This window comes from Myotis nattereri (genome assembly GCF_964212035.1).
Source record: "Myotis nattereri genome assembly, chromosome: 2".
Lineage (NCBI taxonomy): Eukaryota > Metazoa > Chordata > Mammalia > Chiroptera > Vespertilionidae > Myotis > Myotis nattereri.
Window position 1 is genome coordinate 167525313 of NC_138076.1, and position 25477 is coordinate 167550789.

Sequence of the window (25477 nt, forward strand, 5' to 3'; positions counted from 1 at the left end):
CAAACTACTTCTAGAATCTTTACTTCAAACAAGCAGGGTTGTCTTTCTTGTTCTCTAGTGTCTGGCACTTAGGTGCTCAGTAAATAATTTGTTGAATGAATAAATTTCAGGAAAGGGCCTTCTAGGGCTACCCTAATCTCTGGAAACAGCACTTCACCTGTCCCACCACTCTCCAATCTTTGTTTTAATCATTTCTTGTGGCTAAACTGCTGTTCTTGAGCATTGTGGATTCTCTGCTCACCTCCACTGTGAGCATGCTCACCTCCTCATAGGTAGTGGAGAAATCTCTTATTTAAGTTAAACTGACAGCAGATAAGAGTGCCTGGGAAGGTTGGGATGCAGAAAAGATCCAGGAAGTTTATGGGGAAGATGTTAGTTCATTTCCACAAGAAGTGAAAAAGAGATGCTTTTAACTAAAAAAATCCTTAAAGGATTATAAAACTGGGATTGTGTCTGCTCTTTCTATATACCTGCGTTATTTAGCATGGAACTGTAGAGAATTTCAATCAGGGTCTAAAGCACAACTAGTATTTCCTTATTCTCAGTCCCATGCTCTTTACCATATGAGAGGCAAAAAGGGATAATAATTAGAATGAGGGCTGGGTTCAAATTTGCCTTCTCCCTCATTTAGTACATATGGGCCCATTCTATTTCTAAGTTATCTGTAGAGTGGAGATAATAGCCTCTGCCTCTTAGGGTAGCTTGGAAAATTAAATGTTTATGTATGTAATCGCTCAGACTCAGTAAATTCTCAGAAAGTGTTTCAGTAAATGAACTGCTCACAAAAGAAAACTAAGGGCTTTTCCTGTATGAAGTGTCAAGTGTCTGATTTTTTTACTAGTTGTGTAGGTGTGCTGAGCGAGCGGCAAGCAAAGACCACAGACAGCGCCCCACAGCGGCCCGAACACCCGCTTCGCTCTGAGCTGGAAACCCAGCTCGACTCCGCGGCCCGCGCTGGGCCGCCGCACGCCCCCGGGGCGGAGTTGCTGACAGACAGACAGGTCGTCTCTCCTACCTCAGCCGCACATTTTCTTGGGGTCCCGCCCCGAAGCATGATAGGTAGCTGACTTTGGCCAATGGTGGCACACCGCCGTCGGAGCGCTAGCCAATCAGCGGTTCGGATCCAGGAAAGGCGCGGGGCCGAGCTTGGAAGTGGCTGACGGGGCCAGAAGGGCGAGCGGCGCGGCGCGGAGCGGCGCAGGGCGGCGCAGGGGCAGAGGTAAGATGGCGGCGGTGCTTACTTTAGGTCTCTGCAGTTAGGCTGCTGCCTTGCCCCTCCTGCCCCCTCCGGGCTGCTACTCTGTCTCGATCAGCGTCGGGGTCGCTCTCCTCCTGTAGGCTTCCCGGACCCAGATTCTCCGGTGCTCGGAACCTTAGTCCAAAATGGCGCTCTCACGGGCTGCCGAGGCCGGGCTGGGACGGGCATGAGCTCTGAGGCGGGTCGGGACAAAGGCGGCGTGCGGGGAGGCGGAGGCGGGGCGCGGCTCTGCGGCGTTGCTGCCGCCGCGGGGGGCCGGCGCTGAGGCTTCTCCCTCGTGCTGCGGAGGTGCGAGTCCTTGCCATACTTTTAGCGTGGTGGGGGGAGGGGGAGCGTAGGGGGTGTGGGGAGTTGGGGGGCTGGGGGGCGCAGAGGGAGAAGAGGAGGCGAGGCTGATTCCCTGACGCCCGAGGAGAGGGACGGAGAGGGTCTTGTCTGCCCTTTAGAAACTTACTCGCGGTCCGCCCGGCTCTTGCGGACGAGGAATTTGGACGAGAGTCGGGGCCTTTTGACCTTCTGTGTGGCCTCCAGGCTTTGGTATGAACAGGATTCGGATCCACGTCTTGCCGACCAATCGAGGGAGGATCACCCCCGTTCCCAGGCCTCAGGAGCCCCTCGCTTGCTCCTTCACTCACCGCCCATGCTCGCAGCCTCGCCTGGAGGGACAGGAGTTTTGCATTAAGCATATCCTTGAGGACAAGAATGCGCCTTTCAAGCAATGTAGCTACATATCGACGAAGAATGGGAAAAGATGCCCCAGTGCTGCCCCAAAGCCTGAGAAGAAAGATGGGTATGTATGTGCAGAATTCTTGTCGTTGGTACTTTCAGTTTTAACGTGAGGGTGGAAGGGGGTATCCTGCGGGCTCGGACGTAGCTGCTGAGTTTTTAGCCCACGTGCTTCTGACACGGATTATGAATAACGTATCTTGGAAAAGAAAAAAAATTGGTGAACACTGGAAGGATACTGTTTTCAATTGTGTCACTCAGATCTTCTCTTTGGATTGTTTGCCCTTACCTTTAAAGGGATAATCTAGTTTTTTCTTAACCCTGGGGTCCGTGACTCTTGGCCATTTCTGAACCTTATTAAATAATACGCACAATGTGTATTCTGGGAAAGGCTTCATAGCTTTCATTACATACAAAGATATCCACGTGGAGCATAACTTGGGTAGGTCATTCTGCATATACCTTTTTAAAATTGTGTGCGACTTCTTATTACTACTATGTATTAATATTGAAGTAAACTGTAGAGTTGTCTTCCAGAACCAGTTTTGAAAGATGAAAGTGGATTTCTTTGATTTGTTGAGATTGTCAGAATGCTTTGTTTGGTGGATAGAGCACTAGGTTATGCTACCTGCATTTCCCTTTAGTAAAACCAAGAGAGTTGATCTTGGGCCAGTTAAATTATTCTGCCTCACTTGACTTTTAAATATTTGTAAATGAAGATAATGGTTATTTTATTTTATTTATTTTTTAAAATATATTTTTATTTCAGAGAGGAAGGGAGAGGGAGAGAGAGCTTGAAACAAAAATGATGAGAGTGAAAAATGTATTGGCTACCTCCTGCATGCCCTCTACTGGGGATTAAGCCTGCAACCCAGGCATGTGCCCTTGACCCGAATCAAACCCAGGGCCTTTCAGTCCGCAGGCATGCTCTATCCACTGAGCCAAACCCGCTAGGACGAGATAACGGTTATTTTAATTTCCTAGAAATGACCTAAACATCAGCGAGTAATGAAAATTATTGAACTTTTTCAAGAAAGGACCTATCTGAATATAAAATGTTAATTGTCTCCTTAGGGTGTCCTTCTGTGCTGAACATGCCCGTAGGAACGCACTGGCACTTCATGCTCAAATGAAGAAGGCCACTCCAGGGCCAGTGGGTGAAGCACTCTTGTGCCAGCTGAGCTCGTACGCTAAGACAGAGCTGGGGCCTCAGACTCCGGAAAGTAGTCGCAGTGAAGCCAGCCGAATTCTGGGTAAGGATATTCTCTCCTACAATGAAAAAGGAGGAAGAAAGGTAACAAGAACTTACTGGTTTTAGCACAGTATATGGTACTTGATAATAGAATACTATTAATTCACTAGAGGCCCAATGCACGAAATTTGTGCAAGAGTAGGCCTTCCTTGCCCAGGCTTCCTTCCCCGGACTTCCCTCTGGCCCTCGGCAGGCGCCCGGGATTGGGGCTTCCCTCCCAGCGCTGGCTTTGTCCGGAAGGTCTTCCAGTCTAACATATTATGCTTTTATTGTTACAGATTGGCAAATTGTTGAGATTCTAGGATTGCTATGTTATTTACCAATTCTTTTCAGTTTGAAGTAGTGTGCTGTGCAGAGTCAGCACAGCCAAGGGTTTGGTGAGCCTGAGGGGTTGGGGGGGGGGGGGGTACAAAGGATTAAAGAAAAGACAGACAAAGAGAATAAGCTCGGGCTCAGTGGATCTCCTGTGCCTGGCTGAGGCCACAGAGCGAGATCCAGAGGCAAGCTGAGCCTTATTTTATAGCGGGAGGTAAACAAGGTAGTGGTCACCATAGTTACAATGTTCTTGTGAGTTGCACTTGTTTTGGCAGCACTTGGCTGCACCTCCCACAGCCCATTAGCTACCTAGGATGGATCTAGGGAGCTTCATAAGGTCAAGCCTAATTATGCTAAAAGGGCTGTGCCCTCTAAGCTGGGACTTGTTTGTGGCTTTGCCAACAGGTCAGTCCCTATAGCCCCTCCCTAGAGTGTGCTTAGGTTTACTTTCCTGAGTTTATGACTGTTTTCTTAATGGCTCTTTTTATACATACCATCTTTGCTAGGTAAGGTAATTTTAGGAAACAAAAATAACTTTGAGTTGGACCTTGTCTGTTTGAGGGCATGGTTAACTCAATTTTAAGATTTGGGTTGATGTGTTAAGTAACCTAGTTTTGTGTGATGGAGTTACAGAGGTGGGAAGTCTTAATGGCTGCTGTCCCTTCCTTGCCTCAGATGAAGACAGCTGGAGTGATGGGGAGCAGGAACCCATTACTGTGGATCAGACATGGAGAGGTGACCCTGACAGTGAAGCTGATAGCATAGACAGTGATCAAGAAGATCCCTTGAAGTAAGTTGTAATTCCACATAGGCTTTTAAATATTTTATGTAGTTAGTACATGGAATGTAGTACTGCATACTGTTAAAAGATTAATAACCTAAAAGGGCTGAAGAAAGCTTAGCTGTTTGTGAGCAGAAACAGATTCTGTAAATTAAAGTGTCACGATTCATCATCATTTCACTTTGAAGCAGGATTTGATTCTTTTTTAGAGGTCTTGTAATTTGGGAAAACTTTTGGACATCTAATTCTACACCTGAGTAAGTATAGGAGAGAAAATAGGAAATTTCTTGGACATAGAGTTGAGAAATGCTTAGATCAGTTAGAGAAGAGGAAATTAATGTGAATTCTTTTTTTAAAATATATTTTTATTGATTACAGAGAGGAAGGAAGAGGGGGAGAGAGAGAGAAACATCCATGATGAGAGAGACTCATGGATCAGCTGCCTCCTGCAAGTCCCCCACTGGGGATGGAGCCCACAACCCACGCATGTGCCCTTGACAGGAATCGAACCTGGGACCTTTCAGTTCGCAAGCCAACACTCTATCCACTGAGCCAAACTGGCTAGGGCGTGAATGCATTCTTGGCGTAAACCTCAGGAATAATAAAGTGATTGTATTTGAAAAACTACATTTGCAAAGTTACATCTTATGGGTTTTTTTTTTTTTTTTTTTTAAGAAAAATAAAAAGATGTTTCAAGAATATCCTTTGGTTTCATGCCTAAGAGAGAGAAACTGATTTAGAAACCAAGATGTGAGTAATCAGCCTAATTATATCTTACTGTGGTTTCTCTCTTCACTGACCCCATATTCATTTTAGGAGTTGTAGAAACATGAAAGCATTCAGGATTGCTCCTCTAAGTCTCAGATTGCTATGTCTCATGGTTTAGTTTAGTTTACGTTTTTTTTTTTTCTTTTCTGACTTATGTTTCTTAGCGCTTCCCACTGACTATTTAGGTCAATGGTTCTCAGCCTTGGCTGCACATTAGAATCACCTGGGAATCTTTTTACAATCCTGATTTCTAATGTGCAGCCAAGGTTGAGAACCACTGATATATGTGGAAGGATGTAAATAATGGAAGGAGTAATGAATTTCTAGACTAGACTATTGAACTTCAATTCTTAAGAGTTTTCTTCATTACCTTGGATTCTGAGGTTTATTAGAAATCATTTAGGGTTACATTTTTCTGAGTAGATTTTAATCTATTTCTCTTGAGTAATTTCTGTATAGTTAGCAATTCCGAAATAACTCTTTTGGAAAGTCCATCTAAGTAGTTTGAGAAGGAATGTTTTCTTTCACAGTAATTTTATATCAAGCATATTTTTAATTTTATTTTTCATTGTGCTTTTGTAAATGCCAAACTTGCTGCATTGAAGAGGTGTGTGCTGTCTAGGGTCACAAAGTTTTTTAAAGGTCCAGAAACTTGATTTTATTAATAATCTAGAGATCAGTGTCTAGGGCAGCTGTGGGCAAACTACGGCCCGCGGGCTGGATCCAGCCCGTTTGAAATGAATAAAACTAAAAAAAAAAAAAAAAGACCGTACCCTTTTATGTAAGGATGTTTACTTTGAATTTATATTAGTTCACACAAACACTCCATCCATGCTTTTGTTCCGGCCCTCCGGTCCAGTTTAAGAACCCATTGTGGTCCTCGAGTCAAAAAGTTTGCCCACCCCTGGTCTAGGGGATACAGTCATATGAATATAACTTATAAGAAACTACTTTATCAACTAAAATATCAGTTATGTGAGAAATATAAGTGTTAAAAGGATTAGGTACTCAATGTCAGTTTCTCCTAAAAGGAACATCCAAAGGGAAAAATAAAGGTCCAGATATGTGCAGCAATTAGGCAATGAAATACAAGGCTGTTATTAAAATACATTTTATTGATTTCAGAGAGGAAGGGAGAGGGAGAGAGAAACATCAATGATGAAAGAGAATCATTGATCGGCTGCCTACTACTGGCGATTGAGCCAGCAACCCGGGCAAGTGCCCTTGACTGGAATCGAACCTGGGATCCTTCATCCACAGGCCGGTGCTCTATCCACTGAGCCAAACCAGATAGGGCAAGGCTTTTTTTTTTTAATATTTTTTTTACAGAGAGGAAGGGAGAGGGATAGAGAGTTAGAAACATCAATGAGAGAGAAACATCGACCAGCTGCCTCCTGCACACTCCCTACTGGGTATGTGCCTGCATCCAAGGTACATGCCCTTGACCGGAACCAAACCTGGGACCCTTCAGTCCGCAAGCTGACGCTCTATCCACTGAGCCAAACTGGTTAGGGCAAGGGCAAGGCTTTTTTTAATCCTACGAGGAACATTATCCAAAATAAATTTAGGCTCTTTAAAATATATGCATTTTTAGGAATGTAAATAGAGTTGGTAAATGTCTGCTAATAATTTATTAATATGGTTACATATTACTATCTTGTTATATATATATTTTAAAATATATTTTTGTGAATTTCAGAGAGGAAGGGATAGGAAGGGAGAGGTAGAAACATCAGTGATAAGAGAATCAGTGATTGGCTGCCTCCTGTACACCCCACACTGGAAATTGAGCCCACAAGTGCCCCTACTGGGAATCAAACTGACCTCCTGATTCATAGGTTGACATTCAACCACTGAGCAACGGTGGCTGGGCTGTCTTATTATATTTAATACAAGTGTTTATTTAATGAAATTCTTTTAAAATTCTTTTTTGGTGTCAGTGTTGGTCATAACTGGGGCTACTTTTTGAATCATTAACAATTTGCAGCATATATCTTCACTTGATTGTTTCAGAAAGGCTACTATTTGTATTTTTGATGATGTCATTAGAGATTTATCCTAACTACAATTACTGTTGTCATAGTCATCGTCCCCCCACAACCCTTTGTAGATATATATCTTTGTGATTTGCCTCAAAGTAACCATTTACTTAATTGCTTTATAAAAAGTAATCTTTAAAAGCTCATTTATAGCAGTATCTAGGACTGATGAAGTTTCAGCTTAAGAATAATTAGTAAATTTTTCTTTAACTTTTTATTTTTTTTTTTTTATTTTTCTTCTTTAATCCTCACTTGAGGATATATTTTCACTGATTTGACAGAGAGAGAGAGAGACGGAGACAGAGACACATCAATCAGTTTCTTTTTTTTATGTAACAGCTTGAATGGTAAAAAGATTTCTGTTAATAAGGTAATTGTATCAGCACTGACTGCTTATTAAATATCGTCTAATATCTATCTTTTTCTCTTTTTAAACTTGGGTTTTATTATTGTGTTTTCTTATGCACTGCTGGGAATTTTCTATTCCAGACATGCTGGTGTCTACACAGCTGAAGAAGTGGCCCTGATTATGCGTGAGAAACTAATTCGTTTACAGTCTTTGTACATTGATCAGTTTAAACGACTTCAGCATCTGCTCAAAGAGAAGAAGCGTCGTTACTTACATAATCGGAAAGTGGAACATGAAGCTCTAGGCAAGTTGCAACAGCCTATTCTAGGTTCAACATGTGAACCCACATGTTGTTAGTAGTTACATTTATCTCTGTTGGTATCTGGAGTGGAGGAGACAGAGGTTCCTGATTTGCTTTTGAAACTGCCTATCTATGGCCCAAGATTTTTCTGTTCACTTGTTTATTTGGAGACTAGCCCTTGTTTGGTTTCTTGGCAAATAACATCTTGACTGTTGTTGACTCTCCAGGTAGTAGTCTCCTGACTGGCCCAGAGGGACTATTGGCCAAAGAACGAGACAACTTAAAGCGTCTAAAATGTCTTCGGAGGTATCGTCAGCGCTATGGAGTAGAAGCCTTACTACATAGGCAGCTGAAGGAACGCAGAATGCTGGCCACAGATGGTGCTGCCCAACAGGTAATTTGTGTATATACTTATAAGGTTTATAAATTTGCTTCCTTTATAAAGTAATTGTCCAAGCACTGTGGTACAGTCTTGGCTCTGACATCTGACTTACTGGACGTGGGGTATATTGAAAAGAGCACTTAGCCCTAACCGGTGTGGCTCAGTGGATAGAGCATCGGCCTGCGGACTGAAGGGTCCCAGGTTCAATTCCGGTCAAGGGCATATACCTTGGTTGTGGGCACATCCCCAGTAGGAGGTGTGCAGGAGGCAGCTGATCGATGTTTCTAACTCTCTATCCCTCTCCCTTCCTCTCTGTAAAAAATCAATAAAACATATTAAAAGAAAAAGAAAAAGGAAAAGAGCACTTACTGGAAGTCCGGAGACGCAGGTTCTAGTCTCAGTTTTCTTCTGACCAGTACTGTGCCTGCGCTGATAACTTCTCTGGCCTCTATTCCCATCTGCAAATTGAGGGGTTGCCACAGATTCCTCAGTTCTTTGGTTCAGAAATAGGCACAGGTTAAGCCCACTTTCCTTGGGAATCGTGTTTTAGAAGGCAGGAAAATAGGTAGAATAATAGGAGCAATGAATGTTGGGAAGTAAGGTTGATAGGAGCAGAATTAAGTGATCACTTAAATTTTTTTCTCAGGCCCTTGGTCTCTGCTTCAGTAAGAGTAATTTCATTTTTGTGTTTTATTGAAGTTTCACATAAGATTACAATTTCGAGAAGGGTTCTGCTAAAAGATAAAATAGCTTGAAAATCATTAGTCTATGTTGCACGTTCAGAATATGGAGGGGTAAGATTGAAATTAGGGTTGATTCATTTGTACATGAGTTTTTAAAAATTATTTTTTTTACGTCGTATTGGTGAATACATTTAAATGTTGAATTTTTTAGCTTTTAAAGATGTACCTTTCTTATATTTTATAACTAAGTATTCTCATACATAATTGGTTGTATGTTCTTTTGTGGGCGTATTGGTTGTGTTTTTTTATTTCTTTTTTTACTTACCTGTTTTTTTCCATTTTAGGCCCATACCACTCGTTCCAGTCAGAGGTGCTTGGCCTTTGTGGATGATGTTCGTTGTTCTAATCAGTCTCTTCCAATGACCAGACACTGCATTACTCGTATCTTTTTACTTTGTTCAGTTTGCTAGCTAGACCGAAAGGCTAGTGGGAGACACTGATAGTTGCTCAGTTGAAGGTCTTTGTTATCCTTTGGCCCTGAATCAAGGCCAGCAGTTTGCTGAAGCTGCTGGTTTCAAGCAGGAGCCTAAAGAAATGTCTTTCTATGGTCTGTTGGCCATTTCAGAACTTAGGAAATGTAATGGTCAATTCATTAGAAAGAAACATCTGAGTCATTGGTGATAGATGTGGGCTAATATTTATTTGTAGTCAGTTAATACTGGGATTCCAGATACAGAGGTTCCTGCTTTAACTTGTTTATTAGAATTATAATACTGTTAAATCCAGTTATAAAAAAAAAAATTGTGGATTTTCTAACAATAACAAAGGACAATTCTGAACTATGAGCTTTCTTTGAGTATTATCCATTTGTATGGTTAGTGCTCTTAACTTGTATTTTTAGACTTCATTCAAATTGGAAACTTACTTTTTCCAAAAATTGGATAATTACTCCCCAGTTAATTTGCTTTTGAACCATCAGAGCATCATTTGAATCTGCTGTGAGACTACATTTACATAGTACCAAACTGTACTGTTTATTGTGAAAGTACATTTTATATGGACACTGATTGAGAAAGTGACTTTCACTGTAAAAACTTTTGTTGAGTCTGATTTTTATTATATGAAAGGCATAAATCTTGCTGGATTTCAGTTGTCTGGCAAGAGATAAAACACTGAAAAGTAAAATATTTTTTCAATAGGAAGAGGAGAACCTTCCCTGGCCTTTTGAAAGGAAAACTGACTGACTTTTCTGCTCTTTTTGAAAAACCTTTTACTAATTTATTAATTATTGCAACAACAAATGTCTGCTAAAGGATTGTTGTCCTTAATGTATAAAATCTTGTGCAAAGTAATTAATAACTGAAATTAAATTCTCAAAACTGAATTGCTTAAAGGCAATCTTTGGACAGATTCAAAAAGAAGTAGTTGATAGTTTAATAGTGCTTATTACTGTAAATAAATAGGAAATAAAACAAATGTTTTAATCCATAAGTTTGATGCTTATATATATGATTTTTAATGAGTGAATTTTAAAAGTTGGTGACAGTGTGGTAAAATGGACCCTCTAAGGGCTACCAGTGGGAACATACAGTGTTATAGGCTTTTTATAAAGCAGTTTGACTATCCATATTCTTTAATATGTTACTATCACCTCTGTGAATTTATTTAAGGAGATAATTAAATATAGGACCAGTATTACATAAAATTTCTCTAATTTGAGACTTAAAATTTTCAGAGATGAGGAGGAAAAAATTGATACAAAATAATAGTAATATGTTATCATTAAACATTTAATAAACTATGAATGATTTGGGAAAACATTTGATAATAACAAAAATAGGATATGGGATTCTGTAGAGTATGTTTTAACTACATGGAACTAAATACTAGGAGGAAGTTTAATTAGAAATGTGACTATTTTTGGATGGTGGGGTTATGAATGCCCTTTTTCCTCTGCTTTGTACTTCTCAGGTTTTCTTCAGTGAGTTTGAATTACTTTATAAGGCAAAAAACTAATTTACAGGTATCAAAGTAGTTTAGACTTTACTTGTAGTATAGGCGTGGGGAACCTTTTCTGCTAAGGGTCATCTGGATATTTATAACATCATTCGTGGGCCATACAAAATTATCAACTTAAAAATTTGCCTGCTTTTGGTTAACTCTATAATTAACTCACTCCTAATGCCTTGGCAGGGCCAGACCAAATGATTTCGTGGGCCTTTTATGGCCTGCGGATTGGATGTTCCCCACCCATTATAGTACTATACTCAGTTTATTAGAATATTAATATTTTAAAAAGCAAAGTTGAAAATGAAATGTATTTGAAAAGAGAAGTATTTTTTCTTTTGTGTTCTTTTGTTTTTCATTCCATAGTTGCCTAAGTCACTTACCCTTCCTTAAGTCCATATCCCAGAGAAAGATGCGACTGCCATTGGTGACCTGTTAACTCTTTACTCTGGTCTAATGGAGACAGCCCTGGACTGAAAGTAAAGGATGCAGACTCTAGTTGTAGGTCAACCATTCCCTTCTCTTTGTCTTTGTTGTCCCCAGCTGAAAGAAAGGGGTGGATGAGGATGGGGGGAGGATTTTTCCAGGATATGTGGTATTAAATAAGAGACTTATGAAAGTCATTTAAATTCCAAGAAAAATACTGTGATTAAAGCATTTAATGGATTAACATTTTAAATATTAAAAATTTAAATTAGATTGGGGTTTTCTTAAGCACATAGAGACTGCAAATCTGTTCCCATCAGATTCATATGTTTGTTCATTTTGATCATTCATTTTCTTTTTTTTATATTTTATTGATTTTTTTACAGAGAGGAAGGGAGAGAGATAGAGAGTTAGAAACATCAATGAGCCGAAACCGGTTTGGCTCAGTGGATAGAGCGTCGGCCTGCGGACTGAAAGGTCCCAGGTTCGATTCCGGTCAAGGGCATGTGCCTGGGTTGCGGGCATATCCCCAGTGGGAGATGTGCAGGAGGCAGCTGATTGATGTTTCTCTCTCATCAATGTTTCTGACTCTCTATCTCTCTCCCTTCCTCTCTGTAAAAAATCAGTAAAATATATTTAAAAAAAAAAAAAAAAAGGAAACATCAATGAGAGAGAAACATCGATCAGCTGCCTCCTACACATCTCCTACTGGGGATGTGCCCGCAACCCTGGTACATGCCCTTGACCGGAATCGAACCTGGGACCCTTCAGTCCGCAGGCCGACGCTCTATTCACTGAGCCAAACCGGTTTCTACTCATTCATTTTCATTTAATAAATATTTATTTATTTTGTACCATTATTCCTTTAGAGTATAGATTCTCATCTGGGGGTCATTTTGACCCGTTTGGCAATGTGTGAAGGCATTTTGCTTGTCATAACTCAGATGGAGGTGCTACTGACATCTAGTGGGTAGAGGCTAAGAATGCTGCTGAACAACACTCTGCAATGCCCAGGACGGCCAGTAATGTCATTAGTGCCAAGGTTGTGAAACCCTGTCTTAGCATCATGAAAGAAATGGCTTTATTAAAGAATTTTTATTTGGTTTAAAAATTACAATGTGCATTAGATTTTTTAGTTTTTAAAAATTACCTTAACATTCCCCCCCCCAATTTATTTATTAACTAGAGGCCTGATGCACAAAATTTGTGCAAGGGGATTGGCCTTCACAGCCCCGGCTGCCTCCATCCTTGCAGCCCCGGCTTTGTCCGGAAGGTTGTCCAGACGGTCGTCCTGCTGTTTGGTCTAATTAGCATATTAGCTCTTTATTATATAGGAATTATATAGGTTTACACTTGACATTCAATAATCCTGGAAACAGTCAGCTTATAGAAAATTGTGCTTTCGTACTTAAAAATAAGCCTAAATTTAAAATAGGAAAATAACCATACAGTTAGGGTTTTCAGAAATGATAACACTTGTGTAAAATGTGCTTTGTACAGTAACTTGAACTGGAATTTTATCTGATCTGATTATGATTTCAATTTTGATTCATCCTACAGAGCTTCTTTGTCAACTTGGAAATAATCCTTTTCTGCTTCTAGCCTTAACATTGGCTGTCCTGTTAGAGCACCTAGGAGCATTCCTGGATTACTTTCTTTCCATGGGCTTTCATAAAATTATCTCTTTTCTCTTTGGGATAATAAAAGGATTCCCCAACACTCCCCCCCCCCCCCAAAAAAAAGGGTATGAAAATATATTTTTACTTTCTTTCAGGAAATGATAGCTAGTCACTATTATTAGAGCTTCCATTTTCTCCAGTTCCAGTTCTCTGCTGCTTTAAACAATTTTATCATGTAAGCATTTGAAAACAAGGTTTAAAAACTTTTTGTCAGTTTTCTTAATGGAGCAGAAACAACTTTGTCTCTCTTGAGTCTTGGAAGGGGTTAGTAGAGGCCTCTGCAGACTGTTTGCATTTGTCACGATATCTCTTCTGTGTAAGTGTAGATTCCTAGGATTGTTATTGCTGTATGCTCAGCACTGTGTTTTGAAATGTTTTATAAGGGAGAACAAGATTAGTGTCTAGTTTACATGGCTAGGATCTTGAAATGGAGGTTGGGGACTAGTTTTAAATTACTGATTGAGATAGAATTAGAAAAATTGCTAACTGCATTTTGTTCTGTGTCAATTGTAACCAATTAACTTGTAGTGCAGACCTTGAGTTTTACATGGCAGACACTTGTATTTTGTATCTCCCATAGGTCCATTTTATTTCCCTTGACCGTTTTTCTGCAGATATTTGTCAGGACACGAATCAGGTTCTCTTCAAATGCTGCCAGGGGTCTGAAGAGGTACCCTGCAACAAACCAGTTCCTGTAAGCCTCTCTGAAGATCCCTGCTGCCCACTGCATTTCCAGTTGCCTCCTCAGATGTATAAGCCCGAGCAGGTACTGTCTGTGCCAGACGATCTGGAAGCCGGCCCCATGGATCTGTACTTGAGTGCTGCTGAGCTTCAGCCCACTGAGAGTTTACCTCTGGAGTTCAGTGATGTAAGTTAGAGAAGTCTGCTCTGGTTGGCCCTTGAGGCACGGCCTTATTTATTAATTAGAGGCCCGGTGCACGAAAATTCGTGCACTCAGGTGGGGGGGTCCCTCAGCCTGGCCTGCGACTTTTTGTAGACCAGGAGCCCTCAGGGGATGTCAGGCTGATGTCTTAGGCCCCCTCCCCACATGGGGAGCGGGCCTAAGCAGCAGTCTGGCCTCCCTCTATGGGAGGTGACCAGTGGAGCGATCAGGGGATGGCACTGGCCAGTCCCGCCCCCCAGTCATCCCTCTGACTCCACTGGTCACCGTCGCCCGCGGGTCGCCGTCTCCTCCCTCTGCCAACTGGTCGTTCTGCAGTTTGGTCGATTTGCATGTTAGGCTTTTATTTTTATAGGATGGTGAGAATAGATTAGTCTTTTGTGCTCAGGAGATTTGATAAAGTTTTTGAAATGATACATGCATGGTTGTATGTATATGTTAGCATATTCATTTAGAGACCGTTTAGATAGGCAGAAATTTTTCTGAGGGAATGGTAAGGGAAATTGTAAACTAAGGGAAGTTAGAAAGTCAGGATTATGGTTGGATTTGGTGTAACAGGAAATATGCTACCCATCTGCAAGGTGAGTGAGTCACCAGCATCTTAATACTGAGTTCTGATACCTACTTATGACACTGTAAATTTGTGTTTTGGCTCCATAGTAAGGGGTTTCATTTTCAGATTAATGTGTATCACAAGAAATTACTGTAAACTTAACTTGGTTACTATTTTTCAATTTTGATGTTATTACATAATCCTGTTGTGAATGGACTAGACCAGTGATCTCACTGAGTATTTACTTTGAAATATGTACACTTCTGTCTTTTTTAGCTTGTTTGATTGGCCATAGCACATAAATCCAGCTCAGATTTTGTTTCCCTACTTAGCACTATCCTACTATTTGACTTTAGGGATCAGTTAACATCCCACCTCTGTCTTGGCACTTTGCTTATTAATCTTTAGCCTTCTGGATATAGGTCCTTATTATTAAGATAAGTCTTTTGAATTTCATAATAGAGGTATCTTGTGTCTAACCATGACATGTTTAAGGGGACAAATCTAAATGGGATATGAGGTGGAAGTAAGGTTTGGGTAGCCTCAAGATTTACTAAAAAAGATACACTAGGTCAGGGTAATATGTGTGTGGGGGGGAAATGGCATTAATTTTTCCCTCAATAATTTCCTTTTTAGGATTATATACTGTCAATAGGTGTAAAAAGCGTGGTTTTTATTACTTCATTTATAATACAATTTTTGTTATAATCCTGATTATAATTGCTCTTTAAAAAGTTTCTTTAAAAAGAAAAAATTTCTTTCACACAGATTCATGGCTTATGAGAACTCGAAAGGGACCTTAGAGATTATGCATTCTGGTGTTTCCCAAACTTTTCTACTGAGATTTTGTTAGAGTAAATAAGTAACTCTAAATTGAGGGGGACAGATTTTATTTTTTTATTGCTTAAAGTATTACAAAGAGTATTACATATGTCTCCTCCCCCCGGCCCCCCCACCCCCTTGACAATCCCCCAGCCTTCTCTACACTCCAGTGTCTTATGTCCATTGGTTATGCTTATATGCATGCATACAAGTCCTTCGGTTGATCTCTTACTCCCGCCCCCCAACGCTCCCCAGCCTTCCGGCTGTAGTTTGACAGTCTGTTCAAGGCTACTCTGCCTATGTATCTATTTTTGTTCATCAGTTTATAATGATCCTTATTATCCATAAATGAGTGAGATCATGTGGTATTTTTCTTTCATTGACTGGCTTATTTCACTTAGCATAATGCTCTCCAGTTCCATCCATGATGTTGCAAATGGTAAGAATTCCTTCCTTTTTAGAGCAGCATAGTATTCCATCGTGTAGATGTACCACAGTTTTCTAATCCATTCATCTGCTGATGGGCAGTTAGGCTGTTTCCAGATCGTAGCTATGGTGAATTGTGCTGCTATGAACATAGGGGTGCATAGATCCTTTCTGATTGGTGTTTCTGGTTTCTTGGGATATATTCCTAGAAGTGGGATTACGGGGTCAAATGAGAGCTCCATATTTAACTTTTTGAGGAAACTCCATACTGTCTTCCATAGTGGCTGCACCAGTCTGCATTCCCACCAACAGTGCATGAGTGTTCCCTTTTCTCCGCATCCTGTCCAGCACTTGTCGTTTGTTGATTTGTTGATGATAGCCATTCTGACAGGTGTGAGATGGTACCTCATTGTTGTTTTGATTTGCATCTCTCGGATGATTAGTGCCTTTGAGCATGTTTTCATGTGTCTCTTGGCTTTCTGAATGTCCTCTTTCAAAAAGTGTCTAGTTAGGTCCTTTGCCCATTTTTTGATTGGATTGTTTATCTTCCTTTTGTTAAGTTGTATGAGTTCCCTATAAATGTTGGAGATTAAACTCTTATCAGTGATAACATTGGCGAATATGTTCTCCCATGCGGTGGGCTTTGAGGGAGACAGATTTTTAGCTACTCCTTTATTTTACATGTGAGGAAAACCCAAGGGGTGCTTTTATTTTTAAAACTCAGTAATATGAGGAGCTTTATAGGGTCTAACTATAACCTAATAACCATTACATCACCAAATTCTCTTCAAATGTTAATGTAAAAACTAGTATGTGTTTTATATAGATGTACTAGATTATTAATATTTGTTATCTGATAATTTTGAGAGCCATTTCTATTTTGATTATTTTGGTTTTCCCCTTTCACCTGTTTTGCCATGTTAGTTTTAAGTGATCTTTTCTTTCTCAAACCTTTGATAATTAGAGTTAAGAAAATATGACTGTCCCAATATCTTTGGAGATTGTAGTCTTGTTTGTTCTTTGGAGAATAGTTACACAAAATATTAAAGACTGTAAGATGTGATGGTAGGCAAAACCTAACATTTAAGAAATCTTTCTTTTTTTTTTTTTTTTGGTTTCTTCATTCCTATTACATTTAAGAATTCTTAATTTTAAAAGATTCTAAAAAATATATGCTATCAGATCTGTTCATCTTTATATTTGGCACAGATTTCTTAAAGAACATAAGAGAAAAAAGCTTTACTTTTGAGAATCCAGTGGGTTTTTAAGATGGACCTTTGTAAAACAATTAGCTATTTGTAATTGATGATCTATTGTGTTTATAATAATGTTCTTTTGATGAACTACATTGGTCATTAAAAAATAGTTTTATTCTTAATCTTTGGAGGTAAATTCTCCAGAAAATTTGAAATAAAATGCAGTTTTAGAAAATAATCTTTGTCCTCCCACAAATTCTGGATATATTAGTATAAAATTTTGCTGGGAAAAAATGATTTCTTTTTTTTAAATCCTCACCGGAGGATATTTTTCCATTGATTTTTAGAGAGAGGGAAAGACAAAGCAATATCTATGTGAGAGAAACACATCAATTGGTTGCCTCCTGCATGCACCCCAACCAGGGCCCGGGCCAAGGAGGATCCTACAACCGAAAGTATGTGCCCTTGACCGGAATTGAACCCGGGACCCTTTGGTCCACAGGCCAGTGCTCTGTCCACTGAGCCAAACTAGCTAGGGCAAAAACGATTTCTTAATTATGAGTTTCACTAAGCAATTTTGTTACCTGTATTGTTTTAGATGTAGTTTCTATAGCATGTTAATAACTTTTGATAACTTCACTCAGGGGAGGGCCTGGTATGAGTTATTACTATGTGTAAAAATTCTGCACTTGATCTTAGCCAACAGGCTGAGACACAAAAAGCATGTCATTCTGTGTATTACACTTGTCTGTTTTCTGTGTTTTGATCCAAAGATGTTTGGCAAATAACATCATAGTTTATTCCTATTAACTTTGAGCTTGCTCTGTGTGTGTTTATGGTTTTTGAGATCAGAACAAAAATGGATTCTCAGAATGTTTTGATACTTGCAATTAAACATTCCTATTATGGTAGACTTTTCTGCTGATTATTTTTTTCTTTCTTGGTTCCTTTCTCCAAATTCAGTTCTCTTTACAGACAACACTGTATGTGAGAAAAGCCTTTTCAGTATCTATTTTCTTTTGAAAACATTTCTTGACTGTTGTCCTCTTGAGACTTGGAAATCTTTTGCCTCACCACTTAAATGGGTTCTTTTAAATTCCAAGTTAATTATCTCTATATAAAAGCCCAAGTGACCAAATGACCGTTTGACTAGTTGCTATGACATGCACTGACCATCAGGGGGCAGACACTCAACACAGGAGCTTCCCACAGTGGGGCGCCAGATGCCAGACTCATGGCTGGTGATTGCAGCTGCGGTGGCAGCACGCTGCTGAGCAACAGCGGTGGCAGGCGCAGCCGGGCTGGGATGAGTGGGAGCTGAGCAGGGGCCCAGCCTGGGCTTGGGCTCATCCCTGGCTGCCTGCTGCTTCGAGGGGGAGCAGGTCAGGCTGAGGGGCTCCACCGGTGCATGAATCCTCTAGTTTGTATAATAAATGTGCATAGTAAAAGAATTAAAGAAAATAGTTTATTGTCTTAACCATATGAGAGCACTGGTTTCTGTGGATATTTCATATCTGAAGTGAATGTATCCTTTTAGGTAGCTGATACCCTTTTCTTTGTGTGTCTGCTTAAATTAACCAGCTTTAAGTCCAGTGTTGTTTATTTACTTTTTTCAACCTTAATTGTTTTGAAGATGTGATTCAAGGAAGGGGAAGGATTTTTGACTCTAAGACGTAACCTATTTAAAAGCATAGAAATAAGTGAGCTTCTCGTGAAATTAGATTAGTGGAAACATAGACTCTCTAGAAAGTGGATTGGACATAAGGGAGTACAAACCCTTGGGTAATTTTCACTCTTAAACAGGAGAGTTTAGGGATAGCCTCTTAGAAAGTGGTGACTTGCAAGTCTGTTTGACACATTGTCTGAGCCTTTGCAATGCTTTAGGCCCTGAATCAAGACCAGTGGTTTTTTTGTAGCTGTTGGTTTCAAACAGGAGCCAAGAGCAATGTCTTCCTGTGGTTTGTTGGCCATTCAGGACCCAGTGGGAATGGCCAATTCAGTTGGATGAAACATAGTCTGTAAATATATTTTTTGTTTGTTTACATTTGGATTGTTAGGTTTAAGAATCAGGAACTCATAATTCTGTGGGGATAAGGACTTAACCAAAACAGTTTTTTTAGCTGTTAAGAGGGACTTTGAGTTTTTTTACGTATTTATTTCACTTCTCTCCCTTTCCCTCTTGCTCACTGGCTTGCTTTGTGGCTGTTAGGACATTAATCAAACAAGCTCATATTACCCATTTTTTAAGGCAGTATTTCAGTTTAATTTGTAATTATGCTGATTGGGAAATATGCTTTTTAAAGCGACTGGTGGTCCCTGCTTTATACTTGGCAGCAAGGAAAAATGCTTAGTGCTTTTGGATCTTACCCCATTTGTTGGACATTATGGGAAAGTCTTTTTTTGATTCAAGGTAGGTAAGGGGTAAGGGAAGTGTGGGAAAATTGCTTTATGGTTTGCTGACAAATATGCCAACTTTAGCTAATTGGTTCGTTTGGTTTTGCTGATCCGCATTTCTCTGTCTTTTCCTAGGACTTGGATGTTGTGGGTGATGGTATGCAGTGTCCTCCTTCACCCTTGCTTTTTGATCCTTCACTAACCCTTGAAGATCATTCAGTCAAAGACACTGCTGAAGGCCCAGTGGATACTTTGGCAAGTGAAGAACAACCCGGCCAGGCTTCCCTCATGTAGCCATGCAGCCAGGCAGAGGGTTCCCTGCTGGCTGTGCTAGCATGTACTCCCAGAGCGTGAGTGGGGACGTCATCACACGGAGACTGTAAAGGTGTCCCAGATGGTAGTTCTCCAGATAGGCTCTTAGAAATCCCGGTTTTCATATCTCAGCAGGACACATTTATTTAGTTAGCTAGACAAGGAATCTAGGTACATTGTTCCTTTTAAGGCAGAGTTCAGCACTGGAATTATTTTCATCATAGGGTAAGGATAAGTAATGTAATTTGGTTTCTTTCTCTGAGCCTTGGGTGGGATACAAATGGCCCTGACTGAAGACCAGCACTTATACTATAGTTGTTGGTTTCAAGCAGAGGCCCAAAGGACCATCTTCCTGTGACCTGTTGGTTGTTCTGGAAATTCAGCACAGAATGGCTGTTTCATTTGGAAGAAACAACCCACAGCTCTCCCTCCCATTGGGAGTCTTAGGAATGCTTCAAGAAATAACAAGTATGGGGAAGAGCAACTGTCCAGTATTATTTTATTTCTGCTGTCTTGTTCTTGTTGCTATGATACATGGGCATTGATAAGTCAGATTCACGCTTCAGACCACAACAAAGGAATTTGTAACCAAGGTAACTTTCTTTTAACAGGGCCAGGTGCAGATGGCCGGAGATGGGTGCAGATCACAGGGATCTCGAAATTCTGAGAAAGCCTCTGCACCGTTGTCTCAAAGTGGAGTGGCGACTGCAAACGGGAAGCCAGAACACAGTTCTATCAGTTGATTGTTTGGGGAACCGTTTGACTTTGGAGGATTTGAATTTCCCATTCTTTAAACAAGTATTTCTGACCTCTCTAAAGGACAACCCAGACTACTTTGTTTTCCTTCTGGGTTATTGGGTGCTATAGTCAAACATACACCAAATTTGGGGGGCAGGGACCAGTAGTAGTGTTTAAAAGTTGTGTCTTTCCGCTCTGGGCGAGGAAGAAAAATAGGTGAATCTTGTCAGAGCTGCTGGGATCGAGCAAGTATTTGGGACTCTGTGCCATGAGAAGAGACATCTTGGTAAGGGGATTTCCAAAGTCTTTAAGTGGGAGTTGTGCACCCCTGGGATATTGATGGACCCCGTGTCTGGCCATTGCTATATAGCAGCTTGTGTTTTAGCCTTTTCTCACCTCTCACCTAGTTGGGGATTCTGAACTCCCTTCCTCCCCAATAAACTCTGACCTGTAACTTCAGAAAATAGCCCACAGGACTGGGTCCTCCTTAACCATCCATCTTCAACGTATGTAAATTTCTGTAGTGACTATCCTAATGTAAAATGCCATAAAAAATTATTGTATATAGTTTCTATTAAATATTAAAATGTTATGAAAATATAAATCACTTGAATGCATGTTTTATTTGTATTTGAGAGAAAATATATATATATATAATTGGGGTGGTGGTCCTTAGGGAGCTGTTTCTGATGGGAAAGGAAAAATAGGACAAATCCCAAGAAGTAAATACACTTTCAGTAACTTACTTTAGTTTTGGTTTGCAGGATAAGATAAAGTTCTGTTAGAAGTAAATGGAAAGGGGCAGGACCTCCCTATTAAAGCTTACCAGTTCCAAATATCTTCCTTTCCACTCTCCTCTGTGCCCCCTACTTCTACTCCCATTTCTCTTTCACAATGCCTGATTATCATTTTTAAAGTTCTGTAGGACTAGGAATGTATATCCATAAACATGTATCTTTAACCATCCATCTTCTATGTAAATGTATGTAAATTACATATGTATATGTATATGAATATATAAAACTCCTGGAGAAGTTGGATCTGATGCTGGGTCACAGATAGGCATAAGTTGTCCAGATCTTATAAAAGTTACTGTTTTTGTTTGTTTAAGAGAGGGGAATGGAGAGGGAATGAGGAAAAAGAAACATTGACGTGAGAGCGGAACATCAGCTGCTTCCTGCACGCCCGCTACCTGGGATAGAGCCCACAACCCAGGCATATGCCCTGACCGGAAATGGAACCAGCAATCTTGTGGTGCACAGGATGGCACCCAACCAACTGAGCCATACCTGCCAGGACTATCAAGATCATTTTGATGAATCGAAGAGTAAAGTTAAAAATTTAAGTAGGGTTAAGTTACCTATGCTAGAAGTTGTTTATTGCAGTGCATTATGACAAGGAGGCCAAAAGATCACCTATAAGGACCAAACTAAGGAACAAAAAATTTATGGTTAGACCAGCGATTTCAACTTTTCAACTCATGGCACACAAAATAATTACTAAAATTCTGTGGCACACCAAAAATATTTGCTGATTGGTTGTGATTTTTTTTTTATGTGACAGTCTAAGGGAGAGGAGGTCAGTGTTCCTGACTAAATAGGTATTGTTTATTTAAAAAATTCTTGCAGTAGGATGAATTTTTATTTTGGTTGAAAATAGCTGTTACATCATCACTTTGGCTTTAAGTATTTACATCCAGAGAATGGTTGAAAGTAGCTCAGAAGGCCCATTGAATTTGAGATCTCTTCATAGGTCCTGCAGTATACTCATAACACAGGAGAAGCATTTATGCAGCTGTAAATAAGAATATGCTTTTGCAACAAGATTATCAAATTCCTATTTTTTTAAAAAGTGATGTACAAACCATTAGCACCCACTCATCACTCCAGATGATTGTTTTGTAAAATAACAGGCCCATGAGCACTTTTCTGGGATAGGGGAGGGGAAGTGGAGGCCAAGGAATTATTAATACTCCAGAAATTTTGTGTCACTCTTGCAAACCCAGCAGCAAGGGTGAGTTTTGAGAAGTTGCCACACCAAGGTCTTGGGTTCTGTTAGGCACAAGGAAAACGATTTGGTCAGAAGAGCCCCAGAGTGCATCGTATCTATATGAGAGGGCTGATGAGTCCTAGATAAAGTTTCTCTGTTAGAAGTAATGACTTAGAATCCCTTCTGTTTTCAGTCATGTAGCAGCCTGAGGGAAGTGTGGCCTTAGTGTGACACCTAAAGGTGAGGGAGCTGGAAGCTGTTAACTATTTGCAGTACATGCTCTTGAGGTTTGGGTGGCATACTCTAATGGCCTCTGCATTCTGCCTCTTGTGCCAGACAGATTCATTTCTCCATGCATGTTCACAATTCCTGAGGGGCCTCCTAGGAGGAAGGTAGCTTAGGGCAAGTTACAATTCCCAATGCTGCAGTTTGTCCTTGGGCAACAACTTTTGTCACCTCCCTTCACTAAACACCATAAATTCCCTTCATCATTGGTTATCATGTAGCTTACTTGGTGGTGTGAACCTAACTCATTCCTGTCTTGAGCCTTTGGTAATCATACCCTTCTCAGGCCAGGGTAGCCACACATGTCCAGTTAAAGCAGACAATGTAGTGCCACACTGCACTTGTGGCAGGCAGAATAAACATCTCCCAAGATGTCCATGTCCTAATCCCTGGGTCCTGTGAACATGCTACTTTACTTGGCAAAAGGGATTGTACAGACATGGTTATGGGGAAAGGAAATATCCTGGATTATTCCAGTGGGCCCAAGCTAATGTCAAGCCCTTAAAAGTGGAGAACCTTTCTCAGCTGTGATCAGAGAAAAATGACAGTGTGAGAAGGATAGTGATGGTTCTGACATGTAGGGGGGACCAGGGAGAGGTGTCTATTTGCTAAATATGGCCCCCAGCTGACAGCCTGCTCAGTCCTATATTGCAAGAGACTGAATTCTGCCAACACCTGAGCGAGTAGGAAACAGGCTGCCCTAGAGCCTGCAGAGAGGACTACAACCTGCCCATACCTTGATTTTGGCCTGGAGAGACCTGTACCGGACTTCTAACTTATAGAGCTGTGATATAATACACTGATGTTTTTTGAAGCCATAAGTTTGTAGTAATTGGTTATGGCAGCAACAGAAAACCAATATTGCACCCAAGTTGATGACCTGGGGTTTTCCTTTTTTTTTTTTTTTTTTTTTTTTTGGTATAAAAGAAGCCCTACTTCTGCTGATCAGTTATCCTATGAAAATGGAGGTTCTTTCCTGCTACTTCCTGGAAACAATATAAAATGGCCTCTTAAAAGCTGTAGTTTATAGTTCAACTGGGTCCTTGCTATGTCTCCTGGCAAGAGTGCACCCATTTGGGACCTTGACCTTGCAGAGCCTAAAGTTGTGAGGTGGGAATACCCCATTGGGTCACTGGGTGTGATAAATAGGGCCTCTCTGCTTCTAGCCTTTGGTCCTAAACCCATTTATTCTTTCTAATGAATGGAACTTAGCACTTTATAGAGACCTCTGATTGAGTGCATGCACTGTGTCATGAGGGATGGCACTCATCCTTGCGAAGTATTTCTTCCAAGCTGGTGTTCCAACTGTACCTTCAGTGGGTTGTTCCAGGACTCTCTGAGGCCAGCTGCTTCTGGAGGGTGCAGCACGTGGACCACTCCTTTGCTGTGCAGTGAATTCCCGGTCAGGTGCTATGTTTGAAATTTCATGCCTGTTCTGTGAACAGGAAAGGTGAAACCTGTACCTGAAATAGGCATCCCTGTGAGGATGTACCTACGCCTCACTCTTCTAGGATGGAAGTCACCTGATATATACCACTTACTACCAAGAAGACGTTAAAGCAGTTGAGGAATGGTGCCTTATTAGGGGCTCAGGCTGGGTGTTTTTTTCCAGTTAGTCTTATGGGTAACCATCTTCAATGAGCTCATGGAAGGGCCCCCAGTATGATGTGGGACCATGATGACACTTCCAATTTCTGGGTTTCAGTGTCAACCCAGACCTATATCCAATAATCCTTGAAAAGACTGAGTATTCCCCTTCCCTCAGTATGCAGTCACGAAAGTAAATGGGAAGTATTGAGCGATTCATTGCAGTACATCAAAGGTCCTCAAACTACGGCCCGCGGGCCACATATAAATACAAATGTTGTATTTGTTCCCATTTTGTTTTTTTACTTCAAAATAAGATATGTGCAGTGTGCATAGGAATTTGTTCATAGTTTATTTATTTATTTTTTTTCATAGTTTATTTTTAAACTATAGTCCGGCCCTCCAACGGTCTGAGGGACAGTGAACTGGCCCCCTGTTTACAAAATTTGAGGACCCCTGCAGTACATGCTTAGTGTCTTCCTACACTGGGCAGTGTTGGCACTTGCTAGGGAGTGCTGGGCTGCCCCTGCAGACTCTGAGGGTTTAGCGAGGTCTGCAGTGCCAGTGTTCTTAGGGGCTTCCACGCAGATGTTTTTATCCCATATGTTAGGGTTCCAAGTTTTTCCAATCAGGCCCTTGACCTTAACATAACAGTATAACCTTGGTTGAGCATTTAACACTAGATTGCCCAAGGAAATCATTTTGACTGTTTTTTAATTTCAATTAGAAAAACAATTATGTATATAAGGACACAATGTCTTAGAATTTTGTGACTTTTTTTACAACATATGAATGCGTTTATTAATAATTGTAGTTACGTCCCCCTCCTTCATTTCCGGTATATATATATGTGTTATACCTATATTGCCCAAAAGCAGTTATTTTGACTGCTTGGGGAAATTATGACTCTTATTATTGAATTGAGTAAATTTCTTATATGACCAGGTCAGCTCTGTATTGAAATAACAGTTTTCATCTTTTTTTCGATTACCGTCACATGATAACATACAAGTACATGATAAATTGTCGATACTTGATAAGTTGCAGTTGCTCAATAAGCTAAACTAGTACTTGTTATTTGAATCTTTATGCAGTGATACTTGTTCTAATAAGTTGTTTATTGTATTTCTTTTGCGCCCTAAATTCATGAAAGAAATGTCGAATAGAAGTGAGTTATTGGAAAAGCTAAGGAACATAAGTGAAGAGTGCTCCGATATTATTCTTTCACAATGCAGTCATTTTGACTGCTTTTGGGCAATATAGGTATATACTAAATTTCAGTCTTTCTAGTGTTAAGCTTCTCTGAAG

The 25477-nt window shown here is 40.4% G+C and overlaps 1 protein-coding gene across 2 annotated transcripts; it reads left to right on the top strand.

Annotated features, from left to right (window-relative positions):
* Positions 1 to 1131: 1131 nt before the first annotated feature.
* KANSL2 (KAT8 regulatory NSL complex subunit 2) lies at positions 1132 to 20902 on the top strand. 2 transcript variants are annotated; one of them, XM_081115115.1, is made up of 10 exons: positions 1132 to 1219; positions 1790 to 2048; positions 3059 to 3237; positions 4227 to 4341; positions 7629 to 7792; positions 8017 to 8183; positions 9199 to 9295; positions 13581 to 13834; positions 19394 to 19513; positions 20182 to 20902. In XM_081115115.1, exons 2-10 carry the CDS (start codon positions 1798 to 1800, stop codon positions 20311 to 20313), a joined length of 1479 nt encoding a protein of 492 aa, XP_080971241.1. In that variant the 5' UTR covers positions 1132 to 1219; positions 1790 to 1797; the 3' UTR covers positions 20314 to 20902. The 2 variants fall into 2 exon arrangements, with proteins under 2 accessions (XP_080971241.1, XP_080971242.1); XM_081115116.1 differs by lacking the exon at positions 4227 to 4341 and having other exon boundaries at positions 1162 to 1219.
* The last annotated feature ends 4575 nt before the right edge of the window (positions 20903 to 25477 follow it).